Source organism: Mustela nivalis (genome assembly GCF_964662115.1).
Source record: "Mustela nivalis genome assembly, chromosome: 14".
Lineage (NCBI taxonomy): Eukaryota > Metazoa > Chordata > Mammalia > Carnivora > Mustelidae > Mustela > Mustela nivalis.
Genome location: NC_139033.1, coordinates 12,802,169 through 12,824,787, shown reverse-complemented (window position 1 = coordinate 12,824,787; position 22,619 = coordinate 12,802,169). Strand labels below are relative to the sequence as shown.

Below are 22,619 nucleotides of genomic sequence, written 5' to 3'. Positions count from 1 at the left end.
CCTCCTCTGCCCTGAGACCCCCTCCTCCTTGGAGCTGAGCTAGGGAGGGGAAACCAGGATTTTAACCAAATTAGCATTCACATTCCTGGGAGGATGTAGCCCTCGCCTGGACCTGGGTGATAGAAGCTTTTTGCTCTGTTTTTATTTTTGGAGAGGAGCGCCCTGTAATTGTCCTAAACACATGCTTCTCTCCCCCCCCCCCCTTCCTCCTCCACCAGCAGAGGAGAGAGTCCCCCTTTTTTGCATTTATCTTTTCCTTCCCCTTTCTTTATTAAAGGTCCGGGAGTGGCGGCGGCCAATCAGCGCGCGGCTTCCATTTTGTGAGTTCAACTCCGAGGCTCCCGGGCTTCACGAGGACGCATTTGCAGCCCCCTCTGCCTCTCCTCTCGGGCCGCCGAGGCGAAGGAGCCGCCTTGCTGGGGCTTCGTGGTGGTGTATTTCATATTGGGGCTCTTTTCGGGGTTTGTAATTTGGCCGTGGGTAGGTAATTGGCTGGAGCAGGGCGGCAGGGCGCGGCAGCCAATCAGCGCGCGGCTTCTATAGGGCTTGAGTTATTAGACGCTGATCTCAAAACATCGTTCATCAGACACCAAGGAGAGGCCAACAGATGAGGGGAGCCATTTTTCTGCAATGGAATTAAATGGCCAAGTGGGTTTTTCCTTTGTTGCAAATGGGGAATGTTTTTCCTTTGACTCCACCATCCAGTTCAGGACGCCTCAGTGTTGTGTTTAACATTTGTCAACAGGCTAAAGGACTCACAATTGGAAGAATGAAGAAGACTTTTTAAAAAGATCTGGATTTTTCCTTATGACTTGGAATCCATCTTTGTCTTGTATAACTAGGTCATAGCACACCATTAATGTCAGCAGTTAACAATTTTGAATTCCAAAAAACCTAAGTAAATGACATATTTAATTTTTTTTCCTTTTTTTTTTCTTGGGTGGGTGGGGGGAGCTTGGAGCTGTCTTAATCTGTATTCTCTTGACTGACTGAACAATAAATTTTTAAATATATATAGTTTCCTCTATTAAACACTTAAACCTGGCCATCTTATTAACTCCTTCTGCTCTCTTTTTAACAAGGTAATGTTTTAAATGTATAGTTTTAGGACTAGCGAAATGGCAGCAACAAAAAATTGTAAGCAGTTGTTACTCTTTTAAGTTTTTAAAAACCTTTTACATTGTAAGTACCCAATCCATTGTGTCCTTCCGCAGTGCAGTTTCTATGTTAATGTTACTGAGATGTCCTTAATTTTCTGAACCTTCATCTGCATGTTATGTCTTTGTCGCTCTTGTCTAATATAAGCCAGTTAAAATGCTTTCAGACGATTTTGCTTTTTAGAAAGCTAAGGTTTTAGCTTTAAGCTTTTGAAAATGTTTACAGCCATAAATGCTAGTCAGCTTTCTTCCCAGTAACATGTACACTTTCTTTGAAAATCGATCTATTTGAAGAAAAACAGCTCTGGTTTTCTCGTCTTGGTAGGGGAGTGGGTGAGGGAAAAGAAGACCTTCTCTTTGTGTACAGAGACTAAAGCCGTCACAGGAAACTAGATTAAAACTGGAAAACAAGTCCTAGCTGGTTGGAGCCAAACACCAACCTTAACTCGCGGGTATTTTCTATGGTGGTTGGGATGGCCGTGCGTCTTTTGCCTTTTGTTTGATTTGACTGTGTATTTTCGCCTTTTGTCTCTTAATGACGATCACACCATTGCTATATCCAGAGCAGTAAACAGTCCTCAGCGAAGCCGCCTTTTGCCAACCCAACCCTGGAAAGTTTGCAGAAGTGGAAGGAGCAGAAAATGCCATGAGAGTGTAACTTACAAAAAGGTAACAACAGGAAAGACACCACCATTCTCCCCCAAATCCTAACTAAACAATCCCCCCCAAAAGATATTTTTTACATAACACGTCCAAAACCTCCGCCCAGCTTGATCTTCCAGACTCCATGGCACCGGGCTGAGCGGGTAAGTTTAAAAAAAAAAAAAAAAAAAAAGGCCTTTTGCCCCTTCGAGGAAATCTTTTTTCGAGCAGGCCAAGGGGCTGCAGATGCTTGGGAGCCGAGGGGAGAAGGAGGTTTCTGGAGCTTTAGGTTTGGCAGCCGGATGGGGAGGGGTGGGGGTACGAGGAGGGCTCCTTAGACCCTTCTGCCCCGGAGGCGAGGGAAGGTTCTCCCCCAGCGAGCTCGGGGATCCATGGAGCTGTCTGCGCTCACCACCCCCCCCCCCCGGCTTTTCTAGGTCTGCGCCTTGATGGGGAGGGGGAAATTGAAGTGTTTTGGCGGTGGGGGGGCTCAAAAGACAAGGAAACGTCCCCGCTCGGCCTAGGAACTCTTTCTCTTTTGATTGTGGGTCTCGCACTCTGAAGCCGGCTTTTCGGGGCTCCGGGGCGTGCCTGCGCTTCCTAAGCAAAAAAAGGACAAAAGGCCGGCGTCCATGTTGGCACCATGACGCAGCATCTCTCCTGCCTGCCACCGAGCGGTGCCTGCTCTCCCGGCCGCGCTCGCTCCTCCCTCCCAAACACGAGTTTTATTTTCAGGTTCAGAGCAGAGCTGTCAGCCGGGGCCCGGGGCCCGGGGCCGGGGCCGGGGGGCAGGCAGACGGGCGGGCCGGGCTGCCGGTGGCTAAATGGCGGCCGCCCTCCTCCTCCTTCCTCCCTCGTTCCTTCCCCGGTTGTCGTTGGGGGCCTGGGGCTGATGGCGGCCTCTCGCCGGGCCAGGCCACAGAGCCCCAGGTTGGAGGGTGGCCGCGGAAACTGCTGCGGGGGGCCGCGGGCTCGGGGGCGTCGCGCGCCGGGGCTCCCGCGCTCGCCTCCGCCGGGCGAGGCGGCCAGACGGGCGCCATTTCGCGCGCCGCCCGCGGCTCGGGCGGTGGCGGCTGCTGCGCGCCAGGCGGGAGGAGGGAAGGAGGCGGCGGAGCCCGGCGAGGGGGGAGGGGAGGCCGGCGCGCCGCCGCCCGCGTTCCAGGCCGCCGCCCGCGTGGACGCCCCTGGCCGGGGGAGGCCTCGACCACGACCGCGGGCTCCGCAGAGGTCTCGGACCCCGCGCCGGACTCGGGGCCCAGGCGGGCACGAGGAGGCCTCATGGCTAGGCGGGGCCGTGGGAGCCAGTAGCAAAGGACCACGGGGACGGTCGGGGCCTCGAGGCTCCCCCTGACTCTGACCGGTGCCTCCCGAGGCGGGGGCAGCCTTCCTCGGGGGCCGGCCCTGACCCTAGGCCGCTCCCCGCTGCCTACCCGGGCCTCGGCGCCCAAGTCTGGCTCTCCGAGCCCGAGGGGTGGGGGCCCCCTTTGTCCCCAGTTTGGGCTCGAGGCCCTCCCGGAGGCCACCGACGTCCTGATTTGGTCGTTCAGGGCACACCCTCCAACCCCGCGCTCCGGGAGGCCGGGGGTGGTGGGGTGGGGGGTGGGGAAAGAGTGTAGCCTGGGAAAGCTGAGCGGGCCTTCCCCGGGATCCCCCGAGGCGGAGGGCTCTAGGGTAAGCCCTCACATCTCCGGCCCTTCTCGGGGAGGGGACGTGGACAGGGCGGGCCTTTGGAAATGCAGATGAGTCGCCTCCTGCTGCTAGTCGCCCGGGCTGAACCTTCGTGACTCAGCGGCACCCCCCCATCCTTTCCAGAGTGAGGGCCGCCTGGGCAGATGGAAGGGGGGGGGCTATTGTGAGGCTCCCTTTCAAAGGGGAACCTGCCCGGTTTGTGGCTGTCAAGTCCCTAACAAACCCTCCGACTTTGTCCTGTCAGGCTCTTGGCTGGAGAAGGGCAAGCGCCCGGTACCCCCAGAGTGAACCACTCTCCTTTGGACAGCAGGAGCAGGCCTGATTTCACTCTGACAATAAAGGTAGGTGTGAGTTCTTTGCCAGCCTGTGAGGGAGATGTGGGGGGCTTGGGCCTGGAGCCCAGGGAGGGCGGGCACCCCAAACCCGCTAAGCTGGTTCTGCAGCCCCTCCCCCTCACAGATGTGCGGGAGTGTGTGTGTGTGTGTGTGTGTGTGTGAAGTTGGCTCCCTGCTGGGCCTGCTGGGTCCATCCATCCCCGCCTGTCAGCTTCTGTTGTCAAGCGTTTGGGGCGTGCAATTCTCTGCCGTATTGAGCCGCATAGGAGGCTGCTTACAAGCATTTCCCACTTGTGTGTTGGGGGTGGGGGGTGCGCGGAGGGCCCTGGGTGCCTCTTCTGAAAGGCACTGTCTGCTGCCAGGAAGCCCAGCCCTACTCTGGCCCTCCCTTCCGGTGCTGAGTGGGGGCGTGTGGGGTGACTGTGTGAGCCGGCCTCTTCCCTCTGCTGTCTAGCTACTAGGGAGGTCGAGAACACGAGGACCTGAGATCTGGGCCAGCTTCTTCTTGAGAAAGAGGTTTCTTGACCCTTCTCCCCATTCCTGGGAATATCCACCTTTCTCTGCGCCACCCCACCCCCCCAAATCCTGTTTCTAAAATCAGACAAAAGGATTTGAAACCTGGCTAGCCACTTACGTGCTGTAGCTCTGCTCGAGCTGCTTAGTCTCTGAGCCCGTTTCCCCCTGTGCACAGATGGGGCTGGGTCCTGATTCCCAGTCTTGGGCATGCGGGGTAGAACCGACCCACTGCAGGGCCCAGTTTTCCACTCGGTAGGCGGCGTCTGAGAACTTGTATTTCTAACAAGGTCCCAGGTGATGCTGATGGTTGCAAGCCGAGGACACGCTTTGAGAACCTTTGGGCTGGGTAACACCTGGAGGTTTTGTGAGGAGCTAGTGCACTTGGAAACCCCAAGCTCAGGGCCAACACAGGCGTTAGCTTCCGGGTGTTGGCAACTCTCTCCTTACTCAAGAGGACTGCTGATCCTTTCCCACTGTCTCCAGGAAGCTCCACAGCTGGAGGTGGTGTGGCCCTTGATCTCTGCCCCCTCTCCCGTGTGATCTCTAGTTAAGGGATTACTTTGATGAACCATTTGGGCCCAGGTGCCACCGGCCTGCACCACTCCCCCATCGGGACTGAGGTCTGGCTTCCTTGTGGGATGAGCCCGGCCCACTTTGATCCCACCCCTCAGTGTGAGTTCTAAACTGAGGTTTGGGGGAGCCGGAAGGGCTTGACCTGGAGGTTTGGTTGAGAGCCATCTTGGCACTTGATCAAGGGAGGCTCTAAGTCCAGTGGTTGTGCCGGTGACCTTGGGTGAGTCTCTCCTGTGTGCAATGATAATAAAGATGCAGGCTGGAAACGGGAGTGGGAGGATTAAGTGCGATTAAGGGGGCTTGGCCTCACGTTCCGGCTTCACACTACTTGGCCTCCATTCCCATGTGGCTGCAGGGAGTGGGGGTTGGGCTGTCTGTGAGCTCCTCCCCCACCAACCCACCCCCAAGGCACGTGGCAAAGCCTCAGGGCAAAGGGGAAGACTGACTTTTCCGTAGGCAGGGAGCCAGTTCCATTTTTCCTCCTGTGTGGTTGGAGTCGGAGTGGTGGCCTGCCCTCAGCTGTTCCACGATCAGGTCATGATTTGGGGTCACTCTCCCAAAACACTTAGAGTAGAAGTGATTCACCCAAGGTCACGAGGCCACCACTGGCAGCCAGGATGGGATTCCAGGTGTCTTGACTTGCAGCCCATCGCCTGTGTCCATGGCACCCCCCCACCCCAGCTGTCTGGGTTATTTTGGGCTCCCTCCCGTGCCAGCTGTCTGCTGGCATCATTGCCAGGAAGCTGGGGAAACTGTCTGGTTGAAAGTAACCAGCGTGGTGCTCTTGGCTCTTTCTGGCCCCTTCGCTAGGGCTCATGAAGGTCTCCAGTCCCAGATCAGCTGGGTTTGTCCATCTTGTGCTTTGCTGGGGGGTTGGGGGGGGGGTTCACTCTGCTGCACCTGGCACCAGACGCCCTTCCCCCTGTTGGCCAGGGGGCAGCAATTCGTAAAAGTTGATGAGGTTCACATTCTTCTTATCCCATGGGGATCTTCCTTCCACTCTGGCTCCCAACTCTTAGGATTTAAATTCGGTGCTATTGAATTGCTTTCAGCCCCCTTGATCCTCACGTGACTGGCTTGCTGCCTGAGGGTGTCCTCCCTCCCTTTAGATAGAGTCCTTAGGGCTTAGGGAGATGGGGGTCTTTGTGTCAGACGGGCATCGGGTAGTTAAATAATTGGTTTAAACTCCGCCCCCCCCCCCATCCTAGCCACAGCCTGAAGGGCTATAGCCTGCTCCTCCACTCCCGCCCTTGGCACAATTAGGGAGCAATTAGGTGCGAAACTGTGCTCTGGTGGTGTGAGGGAGAGGTGTCCCGGTGACCTGTCAGGGTCATGCCCCCTCCCTACTTCCTTTTCTTTTTTACCTCTTTCACCTTTCTTTGTCCACCCCTTCCCCCACCCCAGCCCATCACCTCCTGCGGGCAGGGAGAGGCGGAGCAGGCTGCCTGTCCTCGGGCCGTGGTTCCTCCTGGCTCAGAGGCTGGCCCCGCCCCCGGTCTCCCAGCGAGCCCAGGGCGGGGCTGCTCCTGGCGCCAATCTGGTAGGGCCGTCCTGGAGAGGGCCACGCCAGCGGAAGGGCGGCCCAAGGCTGGGAGGTGGCTGAACCTGCCTTGCTACTGGACGCCAGGGCCCCGCCTCTTCCGGCCCGTCCGCCGAGAGCCCCAGCCTGGAATACGACCTTTTGGACCCTCTGGGTGGAGACTGGCTCTCCCTGGACCGTGGCTAGAGGCACCCCGCCATCTTGGAGGCCGCCTGGGTCCGGCGCTGTCTCCAACCGGCCAGTGACCTCAGCAAGTCCCCGCCCCTATGGGAGCTGAGGTTCTCCCCATGTGAACCAGGAGGAAGAAGGTGGATGATGACCTTTTGAGCTGTTTCCGAGTCCGGCTTTGTAAGGAGAGCTTTTTGTGTCTCAGCATGATCTCCCCAGCAGCACCACCAGGTACTGAGCCCTGGAGAGAGTCCTTGACAACCAGGCTATACCCCTGGCCACCTTCCATCGCCGGTGCCTCAAAGAATAGCTCGGTTTCTTCTGTCTCATCTGGGGTGGATGACTCCTCAGGTGTGAGGTGACCTTTTAAGATATTCTGAGGTACCAGGGAAGTAGAAGCTGGAAGAGTTACCTTCCCCATCCTGTGCTGATCAGACTTTGACAAGACAGAAATCGATCTGGCCCTTAGTTCTCTCCTGGGCTCCGCTGGCCTTAAACTCTAGCACAGGCCAAGTGAGTTCACCCCACAGATGCATGCTGGCCTGCTCCCCTAGTCCTCGGTGTCGAACAGCTCTGTGTTAAGATCCAACGTACAGACTCTTTCTTGTTTTCCTAAATCTCTCCAGGAATTCCTGGTGACTAGAAGGTGAATGACTTGGGTCCTCAGAACCGCTCACAGGTAAGGGAGCAGGGCTCCCCGGCGTGTGGGCAGGCCCAGCTCCTCAGCCCGCCTGTCCTGGCCCAGCTGCCTCTGAGGAAGCTCTCAGCAGCTGGCCTGGCTCCTGGGTATTTTTAGGTACAGATCCAGCCCCTACACCACCACTGGAGCCCCGTCCAAATCAAACACACTCCAGGCCGTGTGGGGCTGGGGTTGTGCCAGCCTCTTGGCGAGGCGGGGGTGGGTGGGTGGGTGGGGGAACGGCCGGGGCCAGTGTCAGCTGTTCTGCCTCCATGCTCGCAGGGCTGGGAAGCCTTGCTTTTCCTCCCAGACACCCCTCCCTCCCTCCCTCCCATCCCCCCACCCACTCAGTTTTGTAGAAGCCATTTGTTCTGTCTTAAGTTGGGATCAGAGTCCTGTTTCTCAGGTGGAGAAAATGGCAACTTGAGGTCAGGGATTTTGAGGAAATTTCGTCAGGAGGTGTGGTTAATAACCCCCAGGTGACAGTTAGCTCAGAGGGGGGCAACTGAACTCTCTCCCGCCCCTCCTCCTCTTGCCCTCCAGCCCCTCCCTGAACTTCAGGGTCCCTGATTCAGGGTCAGGTCCAGGGCTGGCTTGTGAAGGTAAGTGGTCCTCCCCTCACTCAGAGGCTTCTTCCATCCTTCCTCTCTGTTAGCCTCAGGCTGCCACTACAGAAGTGTGACCCCAGCCCTGCCTCACCAGCCAATCACAGAGCCTCTTGGGTCACCAGAGAGCTTGCGGGACTGGCTTTGGCTGGGCACTTCTTTTCAGGAGCTTTCTGTCCCATACCCGTCTTGAACCTGGCAGCAAGGCCCTCCCTGATCTAGCCCCAGTTACCTTGACAACCATGTCCGGCCTCACTGCCCAGGTGCTGTGGAACCTGACGGGGTTTTCCAGCTACCGTGCCTTTGCCCAGGGTACCCATCCTGCTCCCACTGGTCCGCTGTCCCAACACTGCCTAGCTTGGGCTCAACCTTCCCCGAACCCTACAGAGGTTCTGGTCTCTAAATTGTTCACATCTCCCAGACTCCTTTGGACTGCTTCCCCAAGATAGCTCCTTCCAGGCAGGAACACAGTTGCCTCTCAATAAACTTGTTTTGCAAAAAAGGAATGAATGAGTTGCTGTAAATTTGTATGGGGGGGTGCTTGACCCAGCAGGTGGCCCTCTGACCCAATGAGGAGGTGGTGGGGCGGGCGTAGAACTCACTTGACCTGGAGCTGGGCCTTCCCTCCCTTTTCCCAGGTCTGGGCTCTTTTTTTTTTTTTTTGTAAGCTTCCACGAGCGGTCGCTGCTGCCCTCTGGTGGTCAGACCCTTGCCTTGCTTCCGCGAAAAACCTACCCGGCCTTTTTAAATTTGCGAACCTGGCAATTTCCTCCGTGAACTAAAGTTTACCTGATCTTTGCTGAGAACTTGAAAATTGAAAATCTTCTTGGGGGGTTGTGGGGGGGGGTCGTGGCTAGAAGATCCTGAGTCCTTCCTCTCTGAGGAAACTACCAAGAGTAGACAGGGTAGGACCTGTCTCTCACTTATCCCTGCCTCAATCAATGCCCACCAGCCACACACTGGCTCCAGAGGTCCCCAGCCTCTCCTGACTGCCGGCCTGGCTTGTGCAACGGACGGTTGGCCCAGGGGTCGCGGGGAGGGAAAGAATCGGGGACAGGAGTGATCTCAGCCAGCCAGCAGCCCCAGTAGTACCTGCACATTGCGCTCGATAAATAGCTGTTTCGATCAGGGAAGTGGGAGGGTTGGTGACAGTCCTTGGCATGAAGATATACAACACTGCTGTCTGGAGGGCGCTTAATCAAATTTCAGGCTGGGGTGGGTGTTACGAGGGAGCCCAGCTTACCTCAACTAGATCTGCCCTGGCTTTACCCATTCCTTCCTCGACGGTGTTTTCCTCGGTTCATGCCTCTGCCCCTGCTAGAAAGAGACTTCCGCCCGCGTGGTTTGGGGCCAACCCCCAAAGGGTATTGTTCCGGAGTCGTTCACCTGCTCTCCAAGCTGCCCGCCCCAAGGCGATTGCCCGCCAGAGGGCGCCAGACGTCCACCTTGCGCTCTTGGGGAGGTGGTGGGGGTAGGTGAATGGAACCGCTATTCCCCAACCCCATCACTGGCGCCCGTAGGGCTGGTCTAGGTGAGCAGACACGCCCCCATGCCAGCATCCTCCCTGGCACTAACAACCTACCTCGTGGGGAACCAGGTCAGAAGCCGACTTGCCCCAGGCCACACAGCTGAGGCGGGGCAACGACAAGGGGCTTTTCCCTGAGCCTGAGACCGAGGCTCCCCCACTCCTGGTGCTGGGGCAACGATCCGCCAATCAAAGGGTCTCTGTCCGGTGGGGGGGGGCGAACCGGCCAATCAGAGGGTCCCTGCCAGAAGGCGGAGCCTGCCAATCAGAGGTGCCGGGCAAGGTACGGCGGAAACGATCGAATCTTGTCGGTGGGGGGCGCGCCTTGACATGAAGGGAAGGGAGTGGGAGCCGCGCTTCAGGCTGAGTGCCCCCGTTTCTCAGTTGCCTCAGTTTCCCTGGGAATGAAAAGCGAACGCCCCGGTCCGGGACCGAACAGGAAGGAAAACTGAGGCTGGGAGGTGGGCCCGGGTGGCTGCCTGGCGGAGGCGATGCGGGCACATAGTGGGCGGGGTTTGTCTCGCCCCGCCCCCTGGATCCCGCCCCCGCTCCCGATCGTTCAGCCCCAGAAGTCTGCCGGGCGCGCGGTTGCGGGTGCCGGCTGCTCACAGCTATGGATGCCCCCGGGGCCCCGGGCCCGAATGCGGGCCCGGGCAGGAAGGAGCTGAAGATCGTGATCGTGGGTGACGGTGGCTGCGGCAAGACATCATTGCTTATGGTGTACAGCCAGGGCTCCTTCCCTGAGGTGAGGCCCGCCGGGGGGTTGGTGGGGGTGAGATTGCGGGGCAAACGGGCTTGGGACCACGGGGGGCGACGGACGGCCTTCAGCCTGCGCCTTGAGCCTGGACCCCGGCTCCCCGGCGTCCTGTGCGTAGAGAGGCAGCCGCCACCCCGGGGCGCCCCCTCGGGAATTCCAGAGCCCAGCAGGGTGAGGGGAGCTGAGCTGGATGGGGTGAAGGGGGGCGGCGCAGCTGAGCCCTGCCCACCCCCCCATCGCACCCCTTAAGAACCGGCCGACCCCTTCTCCGACAGGACTACGCCCCATCCGTGTTCGAGAAGTACACGGCCAGCGTGACTGTGGGCAGCAAGGAGGTGACCCTGAACCTATACGATACCGCCGGTGAGTGCGCCTGCGCACCGAGGGTCCCGGGTGCCCGAAGGGTTTCCCCCGCCGGGGCGTCCCCCTCCGGGCATCCCCGCCCACCAGCCGCTGTGGGGCCCTGACATCCCAGCACTCCTGAGGGCCGCGAGGGGCTCTGGCAGGGTGGCCCTGGAGGCTTAGAGGGCCTCAGTAACCCTATATTTGAAAGGAGGGGACTTGAATGAGAAGAGCTCCAGGGCCACCCTGCTAGCACTAATGTGCTGAGAACCCACGGCTTCATTCCTCTCCTGTGGTTCTAGAAAACCGTGGGCATCGCTTCTGCTTCCCATGGTTCCAGGCTTTCGTGTGTTGCATGCTGTGGTCTCTTAAGATTCTGTGGGCTGCGGATTTGAGTCCCCTGGTGCTAGGATCCTGTGGGCTGAATTTCTGGGTCCTGTGGTTCTAGAATACTCTGGGCTACAGATCAGAGCCTGTGACTCCAGGATTTTGTGGTTGACACTCCCGAGGCTCCAGAGTCCTATGGACATAAATTCTGGGTTCCACACTAATTCTGAGTTCCACACTCCTGGGATTCCATCTGGTACAATACACGATTCTGGAATTCTGTGGTCGTTTTGAGCCTGTAATTCTAGGATTCTGGCTACAATTCTGTGTCTTCCTCATTCCCTGGGAATAAACCAAACACCGAGGAAGGAGCAGAGCTCCCACGTCCAGAATAAGATTCTCTTGGCCACCTGTGGCTCCTAATGCAAGTGGATTTATGCTAATCCTGTCAGTTCTCAGAGACCCTGTTTGGGGAGGGGGTATCCGGCAGCGCCGGGTGGGGGGGGTAGGGGGGGCTGTTGGGTGTCTGCCCTGTATCAAGGAGCTTCCATCCTGCCCTCAGTCCCCTCCTGGGCTGAACTATTGGGGAACAAAGATCAGGATCTCACCCCACCTCTCTGACTCAATGTTTAGTGACCTGCATGGAACCACGTCATCGGGTGCCCTGTCCCCTGCCAGCCAAGCCTTGTATATGTTAGGGGAAGTCTCCACTAGCCTTGGATGGAGCCAAAATCCAGACATCCCCTAACCGTAGGCAGCCAGTGGCATCTCTTCTTTCCACCGTGCAGAGAATCAGAAAAGGGATTGGCCCATCCCCAAGCTCCTCCTCCATCCCTGATTTCAGCAGCCTTTACTGTATGGTGGGCCCTGCCCTGTAGTGGCTTCTAAGGACCCCCTCTTATTGGTTGAGGGCCCCGAAAGTGCCCCCCCCCCCAACAACAGGGGCCTGTTTCCAGCCCTGAGAACTGAGAAAGGCAAAGGTTGCTGAGAAACTCCCCTGGGAGCATTGTCGTGAGACCCGTAAAACTTACGGTGTTTCTGGAATACTTTCAGTTTCACATACTTTCTGTCGGGGACCCAGGGAGGGGCAGGCCCGTGAGCCCCACTTTGTGGGTGAGGTGCCAGTTTGTACTCTCCTCTGCCCTCCAGGACCTCAGGGCCTCTCCTATCAGATCCCTGGGCTTCACTGTTCATGGAAGCCTCCCCCCTCAGACCCAGCACAGGGACCGCTTCTGGTCTTCGTGGCCGCACCCAGAGAAAGATGCTCAAAGAACGTGTTAGGGCCGATTGTGGTGTGGAGGTTCCAGAAGTTTTCTGTTTGGTGTAAAGGACGGACTTGCACTCACAGCTGCTGCAGGAGAGACTGGAGAGGCTCCAGGCTGGTCATCAGAGGCACGTGGCCACCACAGCAATGGTGCTCTTCCCGCCACATGCTTTGGAGTCAGACCTAGGCTTTGATGCTGGCTCCCCGGCTATGTGTCATCTGGACCTCAGTTTCCTCAAATGTAATCAGGGCTAACTAGATTAGTCTTGAGAATTAAATTAGATCCATGTGATGCGTAACACAGGGGTCGGTTCTTGGGAAGGGCTAATTGTTGTCGTGATTTTTTAAGCCCCCTCCACCCGCGCCCGGCCATTCAGGCTCAGACCCAAGTCCAACCTGTTGGGATTCAAAGGCCTGAAGAGCTCCAGGCTGGCCTCCACCCTGCCCTCCCCGAAGGACCATTGCAAGCAGCAGAGAAACAGAGCTGGGGGTTGAACGACTCAGTGGAGTCCTAGGGAAGTCGACTGGCTTCATGGTCAGCAGGAGAGCCCAGGGATGAATGAATATTCAAGGAGAAAGAAATGTGGCCACTCCTTCTGGGGTGTCCCGCTGTGACCCAGGAAGCCCTGTCACAAGGAACGGGAAGGAGAGACTGGGTCATTCCTTTTCCATGTGCCAGTGCTCAGCACGGTGACTGCGGAATGAATGCAAAAGATATTGGAGGCAGAGGCTCTCCGGGAGAATGTTCCATGTGATAAAGGCAGTGAGATTGTCTCTACCTGTGGAAGGACAGAGATCAAAAACCAGTGGCAGGAAAGGAGGCCCAGTGGACCAAGTAGAGGGAGACAGTAAGCGGGGGAGGGGAGTGACTGAGCCCGAGACAAGGCTCGTAAAGGTTGTAGACGGTTCTGGAACCTGCTGAGCTAGACCCCGTGGTAGGGGCTGGTGGTGCGGAGTACCATCTTTCCAACTGACCACCAGTGACCAGAGCTATGGAACAGGATTGGCCCCGGGAGGCCGAATTTCTCCGTACCCAGGACCTGGGCCGTGGGGGTGTGCGTGGGAGGCCAGTCTGGCTGCTGGTCTCCATCCTGCGGAAGCAGACGCAGACGCCACAGCAGTGGGAGGGAGGTTGGAGGGGCGACGGAGCTCACACCGTGAGCTCTTGCCCTACCAGACTCACCTGCTGTGCGCCTGACACCCTCAGAGGCAGGAAGCTGTGGTGCGGTCGGGGGTTTGCTGGGCAGAGGGGAGGCCGAGGCTAGGTGGGAGGATAAGACACCGGCTAGGGGTAAAGCTGTCTGGGTCTTGGGGTGGGGCCCGGGGGCGGGGCGTTCAGGATGGGGTGAGAGTTGCCCCGGGAGGCGAGGCGGGGAGCTGTGGTCCCCTTCCCAGCCTGAGATGGGAACAGTGAGGTTGGGGACAGACAGAGGAGTTGCTGAGTCAGGGAATCAGGGACCAGGGGGCTAAGATCCAGAAGGCTTGGGGGCTTGAAGAGCTGAAGCCTCCGGTCAGAGTGGCCTCCTAGGCTCCAGGCTGGGCCTGCGCAGCCACCCCTTCCTCTGGGGAGGAAACGCAGGTGGGTGGGGAAGTGGGTTCCTCTTCTGGCAGCTTCCCCTTCTCACACTGCCTGCGCCCCTCCCCTGACCAACGCCCTGGCCAGAGCTGGTAACCACTGTGTGTCCCGCGGATATGGGGATCACTGTGGCCCAGGGACACGTTCTTCTCAGCTTAGCTCCAGGCCTTAGAGACCCCTGCCTCTGGAAAGTGACTGACACAACAGAGCTCCTTCCCACAAAGGAAATACTCTCGTATGAGGTGAGAGCCTCACTTGCTCCCTGCCCCACAGCCCCACCAGCTTCAGGAAGATGGGCCACTTTCAAGGGAAGCTGTGGCCCAGAAGACCTTTCCTGGCTCCAAACAAATGCATCCCTTGCACGTAACTCCGTGCAGGCCCATCTGCAGAGGCCAGAGTGGGACCCCGGTGTGCTGCTAGACAGGGGACTCGGCCCCTTTAAGTCTTGGCATTAGTGTGCGGAAACGGGGAGGGCCAGAGTATCACCTTGTGGCTGGGGGCCCCCTAAAGCTTGTGGGTCCAAAGATCTGGGGTTAGATCCCCGCCCAGGCCCCCCATCCCCTGGAAGTTTCTGTTTTAACCGGAACCATAGTAGCAGTCCCTCACCTTCGTTCAGCTTTGCTTAGCCTACGAGTCTTTTACATCCGGTATGGGGGGCAGGGTAAGCATCCCCTCTGCCGGATAACCAAGCTCCAGAGAGGGAAGGAACCCAGGTCATAGAACATGAGTCTGCGTGTAGCTTGGTTCTCCTGACTCCTATGGGAGAGGCGTCTAGCGGGGACACGAGGTCAACATGTCCATCTTTTGCAGGCCTGGTCCCCACGGGGAGGTCCACACTGAATCTTGCGAAAAGTTGAGCCAGGCCCAGTCAAGTCAGGAAGGCAGCCTGGAGGAGGGAGCTAGGATCCAAGCTGGCTGCCCATCCCCTCCTAGGGCCGCTACCCCCTTTACTCTCTCTCTCTCTCTCTCTCTCTCTCTCAATACCTGTGTTGGCAGCCTTTTGGTCAGGCCTGGGACTTGTAGGGTGAGGACAGCTCCCTAGCCTCTGCAGTGGGCCGAGAGAGAGGCATCCCCCGCCCCCCGCCCCGCCCCAGCAGTCTTACGGAGCTTTTCCTTAGCTGTGCGACCTTAAGGCGACTCACTTCACCTCTCAGTGCATCAGTTTCTGCGTCTGTAAAATGCGGTGGCAATCGCCCTACCTTATTAGCATCATAATGAGGTATGCCGGCTTAGTGTAGGCGCTGGGCTTCAAGCGAAGCGTGAGCGAGCCTAAGAGCCTTCATGACAAGGGGGCATTGCAATGTGTGTGGTTGATTGTCACCCCTTTTAGTATTGTTTTCAAACTCACGACTTCTCAAGTACCCATTTCACAGGTGAGGAAACCATTCGTATGGAAATGAGGTTGATTCCCAATTGGGAAGTCTGGAGGAGCCTTCCTGGGAGAGTCTGTGGCAGTTTTAGAGTGGCATGGCCCTGGAGTGACCCTCGTGTTGACCGAGTTGGCGCTCCAGCTCACAGGGAACCTGTCTATGACCTTGGAAAAGGTCCCTCTCGGCCTCACGGGCTCCTTACAGGAAAAACTTTCTCGGTCCTGGCTTAGCTCCCCAGGGCGGCTGCTTAAGTGGACACAGGTGACAGAAGTGAAATGCCCTTGCGGGAAACCGGAGAGGTTAGCGTGACACCTTAATCCACACTCATTTGTTCGTTCCTTCACCACTGGCCTGGCGAGGTAACTGTCCTCAGGGGCTTCTGTGTTCATGGGGCAGACAGAGCCAAACCAAAACCCAAGTATGGAAGAATAACAGAGCCAGGGTCGGGGGTGGGGCAGCAGTCAAGGGAGCTCTCCTGGAGGAGGTGATATTTCTGCAGACCTGAAGGAAAGGGGGGAGCAAGGCATGCTACCTGGGCAAGAACCTTTTGAAGAGAGATGGGCGAGAGCAGAGGCCCCCGGGGCAGGGGGCAGGCTCAGTCTGACTTCTTCCTCCCAGCCCCTGCAGCCCGACTTCTGCTGAAATCCTCCCCAGCCCGAGTTACTAAACCCCTGGGCTGTTGCAGCCCTGCTCTCTGCTGCATCAGATGGGAGCGGAAAGGCTTCAGGCAATGAGTAGCCAGGCCTGACTGGACACCTGTCAGGCGTCGGTGATGATTTTTAAGGACAGACAAGGTCCCTTACTCAGTACTCAGGGCACTTACAGGCCCTGGGGAGGCAGGCCCAGGCTGTGGACACCCAGGGCGGGGGACAGATGCTGTGTGGTGAGGGAAGGCCTTGGTCAGGAGGAAGGAAGCCAACAGAGCCCAGGAGGCCCATTTTGCAGCTACTCGTCCACTCCCGCCAGATTTCCAACAGATCAGACATGCACGTCGTAACATCGTAGGGGCCCAGAAGCTATGTTTGCACAATGCAGAACCAACTAGAGCCCCGCTGGCTGTCAGCAGCACAGCTCCACCAGGACCCAGACAGACTGGGGCTAAGCCCTGGCTGGGTCACTGGTGCAGTGACCTCGGGGAGATCACTTCTCTGAAGTTCAGTTTCTGTGGAAATGGAAATATTCTTCACTTCCTGTCTAGCCCATCAGGTGATGGCTGTAAGGATTTCTTAACTGTTCATAGGCAGAAGCACTCTAAATGTGTGAAAGCATAAAGTGGTGTTACTGGGGAGAAGTAGAGAGAAGACAATTATCTTGAAGAAGGAAATAATGTGGACATTCAGTCTGAATGTCTTAAAGTAAAAGGCTAAGAAGGAAAGGGGGGTGGTAAGTAGGGAAAGCATTCCAGGTTGGGGGAGGGGAGCAAGTACAAAGGCCCTGAGGCATAAGAGCTTGGGGGGTTTGAGAAACAGTGAGCAGGGGGTTGGGGGCTGGGATGGGGGGGAGAAGAGGTCAGGGTCTGTGGGTGCCAGGTCATGCGGACCCTTGGGAGATGTTTGGATTTTATACAAAGGACAATAGGGAGCCATTGAAGGTATTCTTCATTTGAGGGGAGAGAGGCAGGATCTTATCTTAGATTCAACCACCTGCCGGGTGGAGAATGGGTTGTTGAGGGGCAGCATGGATCACAGGAGGCCAGTGGTGGCTTGCACGGGGATGGAGCCATGCGGTCCAATAGAACTTTCTGTGGTGATGGGATGTCGGGTATCCACACTGCCTGTTACGGGAGCCACTAGCCCTGTGTTGCAATTAATCACTTGAAATGTAGCTAGTGCAATGGAGAACCTGAATTTTTAATGTTAATTAGTTTAAACAGCCACATGGGGCTAGCAGCTACCCTACCAGACAGCACAGGTCTAGAAAGACATGGACCAAGATTAGGAAAGGGGACAGTTTGGAGGACGCGGGCAAACCTACAGGACACCCCCACTGAGATGTGAATGTGGCCCGTGGGCTGGGTTGGAGCACAGAGTCTGCGGTGGTTGCCCCGGCTGGCTGCCTTTCTCCGCGAGATGATGGAACGCTAGTTCTTAGAAATCTGCAGGCACTGTCCTGGGGTGAAGCCGCTGAACGCGCACAATTACGCTCGCCTGTTCAAGTGTTTACATGGAAGAGGACAAGTGGGGCAAAATATAAACACTCAGGAATCTCAGGAAGGGAGTTTGTTTGGTTTTAAAGATTTTATTTATTTATTTGACAGAGAGAGATCACAAGTAGGCAGACAGGCAGGCAGAAAGAGAGGAAGGGAAGCAGGCTCCCAGCTGAGCAGAGAGCCCGATGCGGGGCTCGATCCCAGGACCCTGAGACCATGACCTGAGCCAAAGGCAGAGGCTTTAACCCACTGAGCCACCCAGGCGCCCCAGGAAGGGAGTTCAAGTTTGAAATTGCCAACGTAAAAAAATTACTTAAAGGCATTTAAAAAAAAAAAAGCATTAAAAAACCACACCCAGCCTTGGTGGCTGATTCAGTGGTGCGGGGGAGGGGCCAGGCACCAGCCATCCCCCCACCACTCTCCTCCTGGGGTTCACAGAAGGGCAGGAGGAATTGAACCCAAGGCCAGGCCTCTGGGCCTGGGGGTGCCCTCCCAGATCCTGCAGTGGCCTGGTCGTGCCCCAGCCCCAAACGTTCTTCTGGGAGGGAGCTGATCTGGCCTGAGTCTGTTCTCTTCCACCTGAGCGCCAGGGCAAGCTGGGGGGTTGGGGAGGGGGGGTGGCCGTACTTGCCAAGGACATAATTGCTAGCAGTTTCTCCAGCTTCTCCTGATTACCCTGTAATCAGACCTGGTTCTGAGCCCTGCCTGGGTTTTATCTCCTCTTATCTTTGCTACTGTGGGCTGCCCCCTCTGTTTTACAGAGGAGCAAACCCAGGTCTTAGAGACAGAGCCCAGACTCAGGTGGACAAGGAGGGGGTGCCTCCCTGACCCCTACCTCCTCTCCCGTTCCAGGGCAGGAAGATTATGACCGGCTTCGGCCCCTGTCCTATCAGAATACCCACCTCGTGCTCATCTGCTATGACGTCATGAACCCCACCAGCTATGACAATGTCCTCATCAAGGTGAGGCCCAGGACGCAGCCAGCCTGTCTCGGGGGTGGGGCCCCCGAATCTGGCCTTAGCCCTGAGGCCTGCCCTCTCCCTCCGCAGTGGTTCCCTGAGGTGACACATTTCTGCCGTGGGATCCCCATGGTGCTCATTGGCTGCAAGACAGACCTGCGGAAAGACAAGGAGCAGCTTCGGAAGCTCCGGGCGGCCCAGCAGGAGCCCATCACCTACATGCAGGTCAGGAAGGGGTCCCCCACCCCCACCTCATTTAATCCTTACAACCCTGGGGGCTCGGGCTGTTCCCATCCCCTGTCACACAGGGGAGAAACGGAGAACCAGAGGGACAAGGTTGAGAGGGACACGACTGACCCGCAGCGGAGCCAAGTCCCGCACGGGACTGGAGAGGCAGGCTTTGCTCGAGAGCCCGGCTCCCCTAGCCTTGAGGGGCGTGGGCAAAACCAAACCCTGCGGCTTTTCTGGGTGAGGCGTGGGACAAGAAAAGGAACACAAAGGAAAACTAGTAAGAACGTTTAATAAAAAGCAATAAGCATTAATAAAAGTAAATTTTGGAAGAAGAGCTAGTTTTTACTGTCCTCGCCAGCTCCGCTGCCTGGATGGAGCTTGTGGGAAGGGGCAAGGAGGGGGAGTGGAGGAAGCCCTTTGTGTCTGGGGGCCTCTGGCTCTTGTCACAGGCCTGGCGCACACAGAGGCCCAGCGTCGGGACGCAGCCCCCTCTCCGCCTGAGGAGATGGTGGGGATGTGGGGGCCAGCGGGGAGGGCAGGGTAGAGGCCAGGATGGGGCTTCTCCGCTGCAGCCCTTGGGCCACACCACAGGCCCTTCCGTTCCATCCACAAACACTGCTGGGGACTGGGCCTGGGATGGGGGAAGGGCCTAGACCTTTGTCCCGCTTTGGAGAGTCCCCAAAGCCAGCTCCAAGTTCCCAGATCCGTGGGGGGCTGTCAGGAGGTGCCCCGTGCTCCAGGCTCATCTAATGCCAGCCCCTCCCTCCAACCCAGGGCCAGAGCGCCTGCGAACAGATCCGAGCCGCCCTCTACCTGGAATGTTCTGCCAAGTTTCGGGAGAATGTGGAAGATGTCTTCCGAGCGGCGGCCAAGGTTGCCCTCAATGCGCTGAAGAAAGCACAGCGGCAGAAACGCCCGTTGTGCCTGCTGCTCTGACCCCTCCGGGCAGGGCACACAGCCCTCATGGCAAGACTGACAGGGCCTAGGCTGCTAGGCCCGGACTGTACCCCAAGATCCTGCTCTGTCCCCAGCTTTCCAATGGCACTTTGAGTTAGGGGTCTCCGTGTGTCTGGAGCCTGTGGCTAGACTTTTAGAACATTCTGGCGATCTCTCCTTTCCCAGCTGGGGCTCTGGCCAGGAACTCACCTCAGGGTTCCCACGCCTGCAAGGAGGTGGGTGAGGGCCCCAGACTCAGTCCCTCTGTACCCTAGAACCAGCATTTGTCCCTAGGACGCGGGAGTACATAGCCTCCCCCCAGTCATGTGCGTCCCCCTTTGCACACCCGCCAGGTCCTGTGAACCTATCCTTGAAACAGCCGCCTCTGGTACGTGCGTGGATAAATGTGGATTTGTCAGCGCTCCACACGGCCCCCCACCAAGCCCGTCGCTCCTGCGTCACCCGCCTCCCTGGGCTCCTGAGATAGGCACGGCTGCTTCCTCCAGCTTCTGGCTTCCTTCCTCCAGGAACGTGGGGGCCACAGTGGGATGGGGACTTATCGGGACAGCGCATGCATCAGCCCCGGACATGGGGGCTGGCACCGGCCCCTATCCCTACCCCTCACCCCCCCCCAGGCCAAGACTTCAGTCTTAACCTTCGGCTCAGCTGCCATCTTCCCAGAGCTGGGTGCACATGCCCAAGGGGGAGAAGAGACTTTCTCAAGAAGCAAAAGGTACCATGGCCCACCCACCCAAGCCCTGCTCCAGGGCGCCTCACCTGCAAACCCCCCCCCCCCACTGCCGGAAACTCAAGACAAAGAGTGACATCAGCTGCGAGTGATCGTGGGCAAGTCACTTCTCTCTGCAGACTGTTTCCCTATCTGCAAAAGGACAGCACGGACTCATGTTAATAGTCATCACGCTGCTTCCTATCCCTCACAGCCTCCACTGCTGCCACGCTGAGACTGTCCTGGCCTCCTGCAAGAACACGCAACCCCCGTTGAACCTTCTGGAAGGTCTGGGGCCAGGAGTTTTTAAACAAGTGCTCCAGGTGGTTCTAATGCCCTGGAGAAGGAGAGCTGCTTACTTCCTGGGTGAGCTACAGGTCCGTGTTACTGAACCTGGGATGATGGCTTGAGGGGGCTCCTGCCCCCTCAAGCCATCCCAGGGATCTCCTGCCTCAGCCTAAGCCTCTGAAGTCAGCTGCTGGAGAGAGAGACAGAGAGAGAGACTCCTGTACCCCATCCCACCGCACCCCACACTGGTTCCCCAAGGCCTCATGGACAAGTGATGGTATAGGGTGGCGGTTAGCAAACCATACTCTGTGGACCAAATCTGGCAGCTGTGTGTTTTTGTAAATAAAGTTTTGTTGAGACTCAGCCACACCCATTTATTTAGGTATTGGTGGCTTTGGCCCTACAGCTGCTGCTGAGGGAAATGGGGACCAGTTATCTGGCCCTTTACAGAAGACGCTTGCCGGCTCATTAGTCTCAGGAAAAGCCAGGTGCCTCAGGGCCAGACGGAGATCCCAAGGAGTGAGAGGGCAGGTATGAAAGGGAGCGGTGGGTGTGCGGCACCCAGAAAGCAAGCACCCCATCCTAAGCGGGCAGCTAGCCCAGTCGAGTTTTCCATTTTTCTAAGGAAAGTTGAAATCTGGATTTTTATGCAGACTCTTACTGGGGTGGAAAAGAAATTTCTTAAAAATGTAACAGTTCAAAAAGCGCAAACTCCTCTGGGGGCCCAAGCAGGACTGGGGGTGCCGGCTGTGAACTCGGCCCAGAGGACCCGTGGGGAGGTAGTTAAGGGGAGCTGAGACCCGTGTGTGGGAGAGGGCTGCAGCTCGTGGGGGCAGCGGGGCGGAACATTCCCCCAAGCCTGCCGGCTTCTTCACCCTCGCCTCAAATACAGAATCGGACACAAGGTGCCCAGCGGGTTTGTCCTGACCTCCCAAGTGCCACCTGGAAGGGGCCTGCTCAGACTCTCTCCACCGCATTCCAGAACCTGAGGGGAAGGGAGGGAAAGTGGGGAGGGTGGGTGAACTCCACGATGGCCTGAGTCTCAGCCAGCGGCGAAGTGCGGGTCCCACTCTGAGAACTCGCTGCAAGGATTCCGGGAAGTGGGCCGAGGGGTGGGGGTCAGGAAGCCAAAGGCAAGTGTCAAAAAAAACAAAAACCCTCCAACCGCCCGCGGGATGCCGAGGCTGGGGCGCCCTCTGGTGGTCACAGCGAACCCTCCCGCCTCCGGCCCACGCGGGTGGGGGCGTGGGGCCAAGCCCGGGGGGAGGAAGGGCAGCTGTCCCCGGGTGGCCGGCAGCCTGGGAACCGCAAAGAGCACAAGGCACAGACAGACAGTGGTTCTCTGAGAACTTAAATACCCGCACCGCAGAGCAGCGGCGGCCAGGAGAGCTTACAGCAGAAGCGGTGGGCCCCGGGGGCGGGAGGTTCCACAGGACGCCCGGGGCTTTCCTTCCACCCACTGGGGATCAGTAAGGAGCCGGTTGGCACCCCAGCGAGGCACATCCAGACCCCAACCGGAGGGGCTCCCTGAGGCTTTCGGCCACCCCACCCCAGGAAGACGGACCCAGGCTCCACCGTAGCCAAGAGGGCAGCGCGGGAAGACGGCGGGTTCCGGGGCAGTCGGGAGGAGGCCGTGGTGAATAGGTCATAAATAGGGAGACTGGGGCAGGCGAACGTTCCTCTTGTCCGCCAGGGACCGGGACCTTGACCCGCCTCCCCGCCATGCGCTGGCCCCCGAGCTGGCTGCTGCCAGTGGCCACAGACCCCGTGAGGAGAACTGGGCGGCAATGGGGCCGGCTGGAAGCCCCTGCAGTCTTCAACCCCCCATGGTGGGGGGCAGAGGGGGGCGCACAGGTCCCTTGGTTCACAGCTTCTTCCCCTTGTTTCTGTTCTTCTGAAGTTTCGCGTGCACGACTTTGAGTGTGGTCAGGAAATTGCCCAGGAAGAGGACGAGGAACGTGAGCGCCAACACGAACACCTGGGCAGGGGCGTGCAGGGCGACAGGGGAAGGGGTGGCAGGGGGAGGAGAGGAAAGGAAGAAAAGGTTGAGTCAGCGCTGACTCGCTGCTGAGACACCTCTCTGGCCAACCACACCCCCCTCCCCGCAACCCACCCCCGCCCCCTGCCCCCTGACCTTGCAAGCCCTTAGCACAAGCCACTGGCAAGCTGCAGAGTTCCCACAGCAGAAAGCAGAGATCTGGGCTAACTGCGTGGGAAGGTGTCTCCTCTGGCAGCCGCACAGCATTCAGTAGGGTTCTCAGATA

At 57.9% G+C, this 22,619-nt stretch overlaps 2 protein-coding genes and 1 long non-coding RNA gene across 4 annotated transcripts in view; 2 read left to right on the top strand and 1 right to left on the bottom strand.

The window, feature by feature from the left end:
- The first annotated feature begins 581 nt into the window (after positions 1-581).
- On the top strand, positions 582-8,410 carry LOC309847786. 2 transcript variants are annotated; one of them, XR_014302614.1, is made up of 5 exons: positions 582-648; positions 1,721-1,826; positions 3,733-3,829; positions 7,247-7,299; positions 7,843-8,410. It is a non-coding gene; the product is annotated as an uncharacterized lncRNA (long non-coding RNA). The 2 variants fall into 2 exon arrangements; XR_014302615.1 differs by lacking the exon at positions 582-648 and adding an exon at positions 759-898.
- A 1,103-nt stretch (positions 8,411-9,513) lies between these two features.
- RHOF (ras homolog family member F, filopodia associated) lies at positions 9,514-20,718 on the top strand. The gene is made up of 5 exons (XM_082698574.1): positions 9,514-10,174; positions 10,462-10,549; positions 18,067-18,176; positions 18,264-18,398; positions 19,179-20,718. Exons 1-5 carry the CDS (start codon positions 10,043-10,045, stop codon positions 19,338-19,340), a joined length of 627 nt encoding a protein of 208 aa, XP_082554700.1. The 5' UTR covers positions 9,514-10,042; the 3' UTR covers positions 19,341-20,718.
- Positions 18,677-22,619, bottom strand: part of TMEM120B (transmembrane protein 120B) — a 45,822-nt gene continuing 41,879 nt past the window's right edge. Inside the window, exon 12 of the mRNA XM_082698538.1 lies at positions 18,677-22,333. Within this exon, the coding sequence (XP_082554664.1) occupies positions 22,220-22,333 (114 nt within the window). The 3' untranslated portion in view covers positions 18,677-22,219. The remainder of the gene's footprint in view (positions 22,334-22,619) is intronic.

Coding starts and splice junctions, on each gene's coding strand:
- RHOF (XM_082698574.1), top strand. CDS start 10,043: ATGGATGCCCCCGGGGCCCCGGGCCCGAATGCGGGCCCGGGCAGGAAG. Junction 10,550..18,066: donor GAACCTATACGATACCGCCG/GTGAGTGCGCCT, acceptor CTCCCGTTCCAG/GGCAGGAAGATTATGACCGG. Junction 18,177..18,263: donor ATGACAATGTCCTCATCAAG/GTGAGGCCCAGG, acceptor CTCCCTCCGCAG/TGGTTCCCTGAGGTGACACA.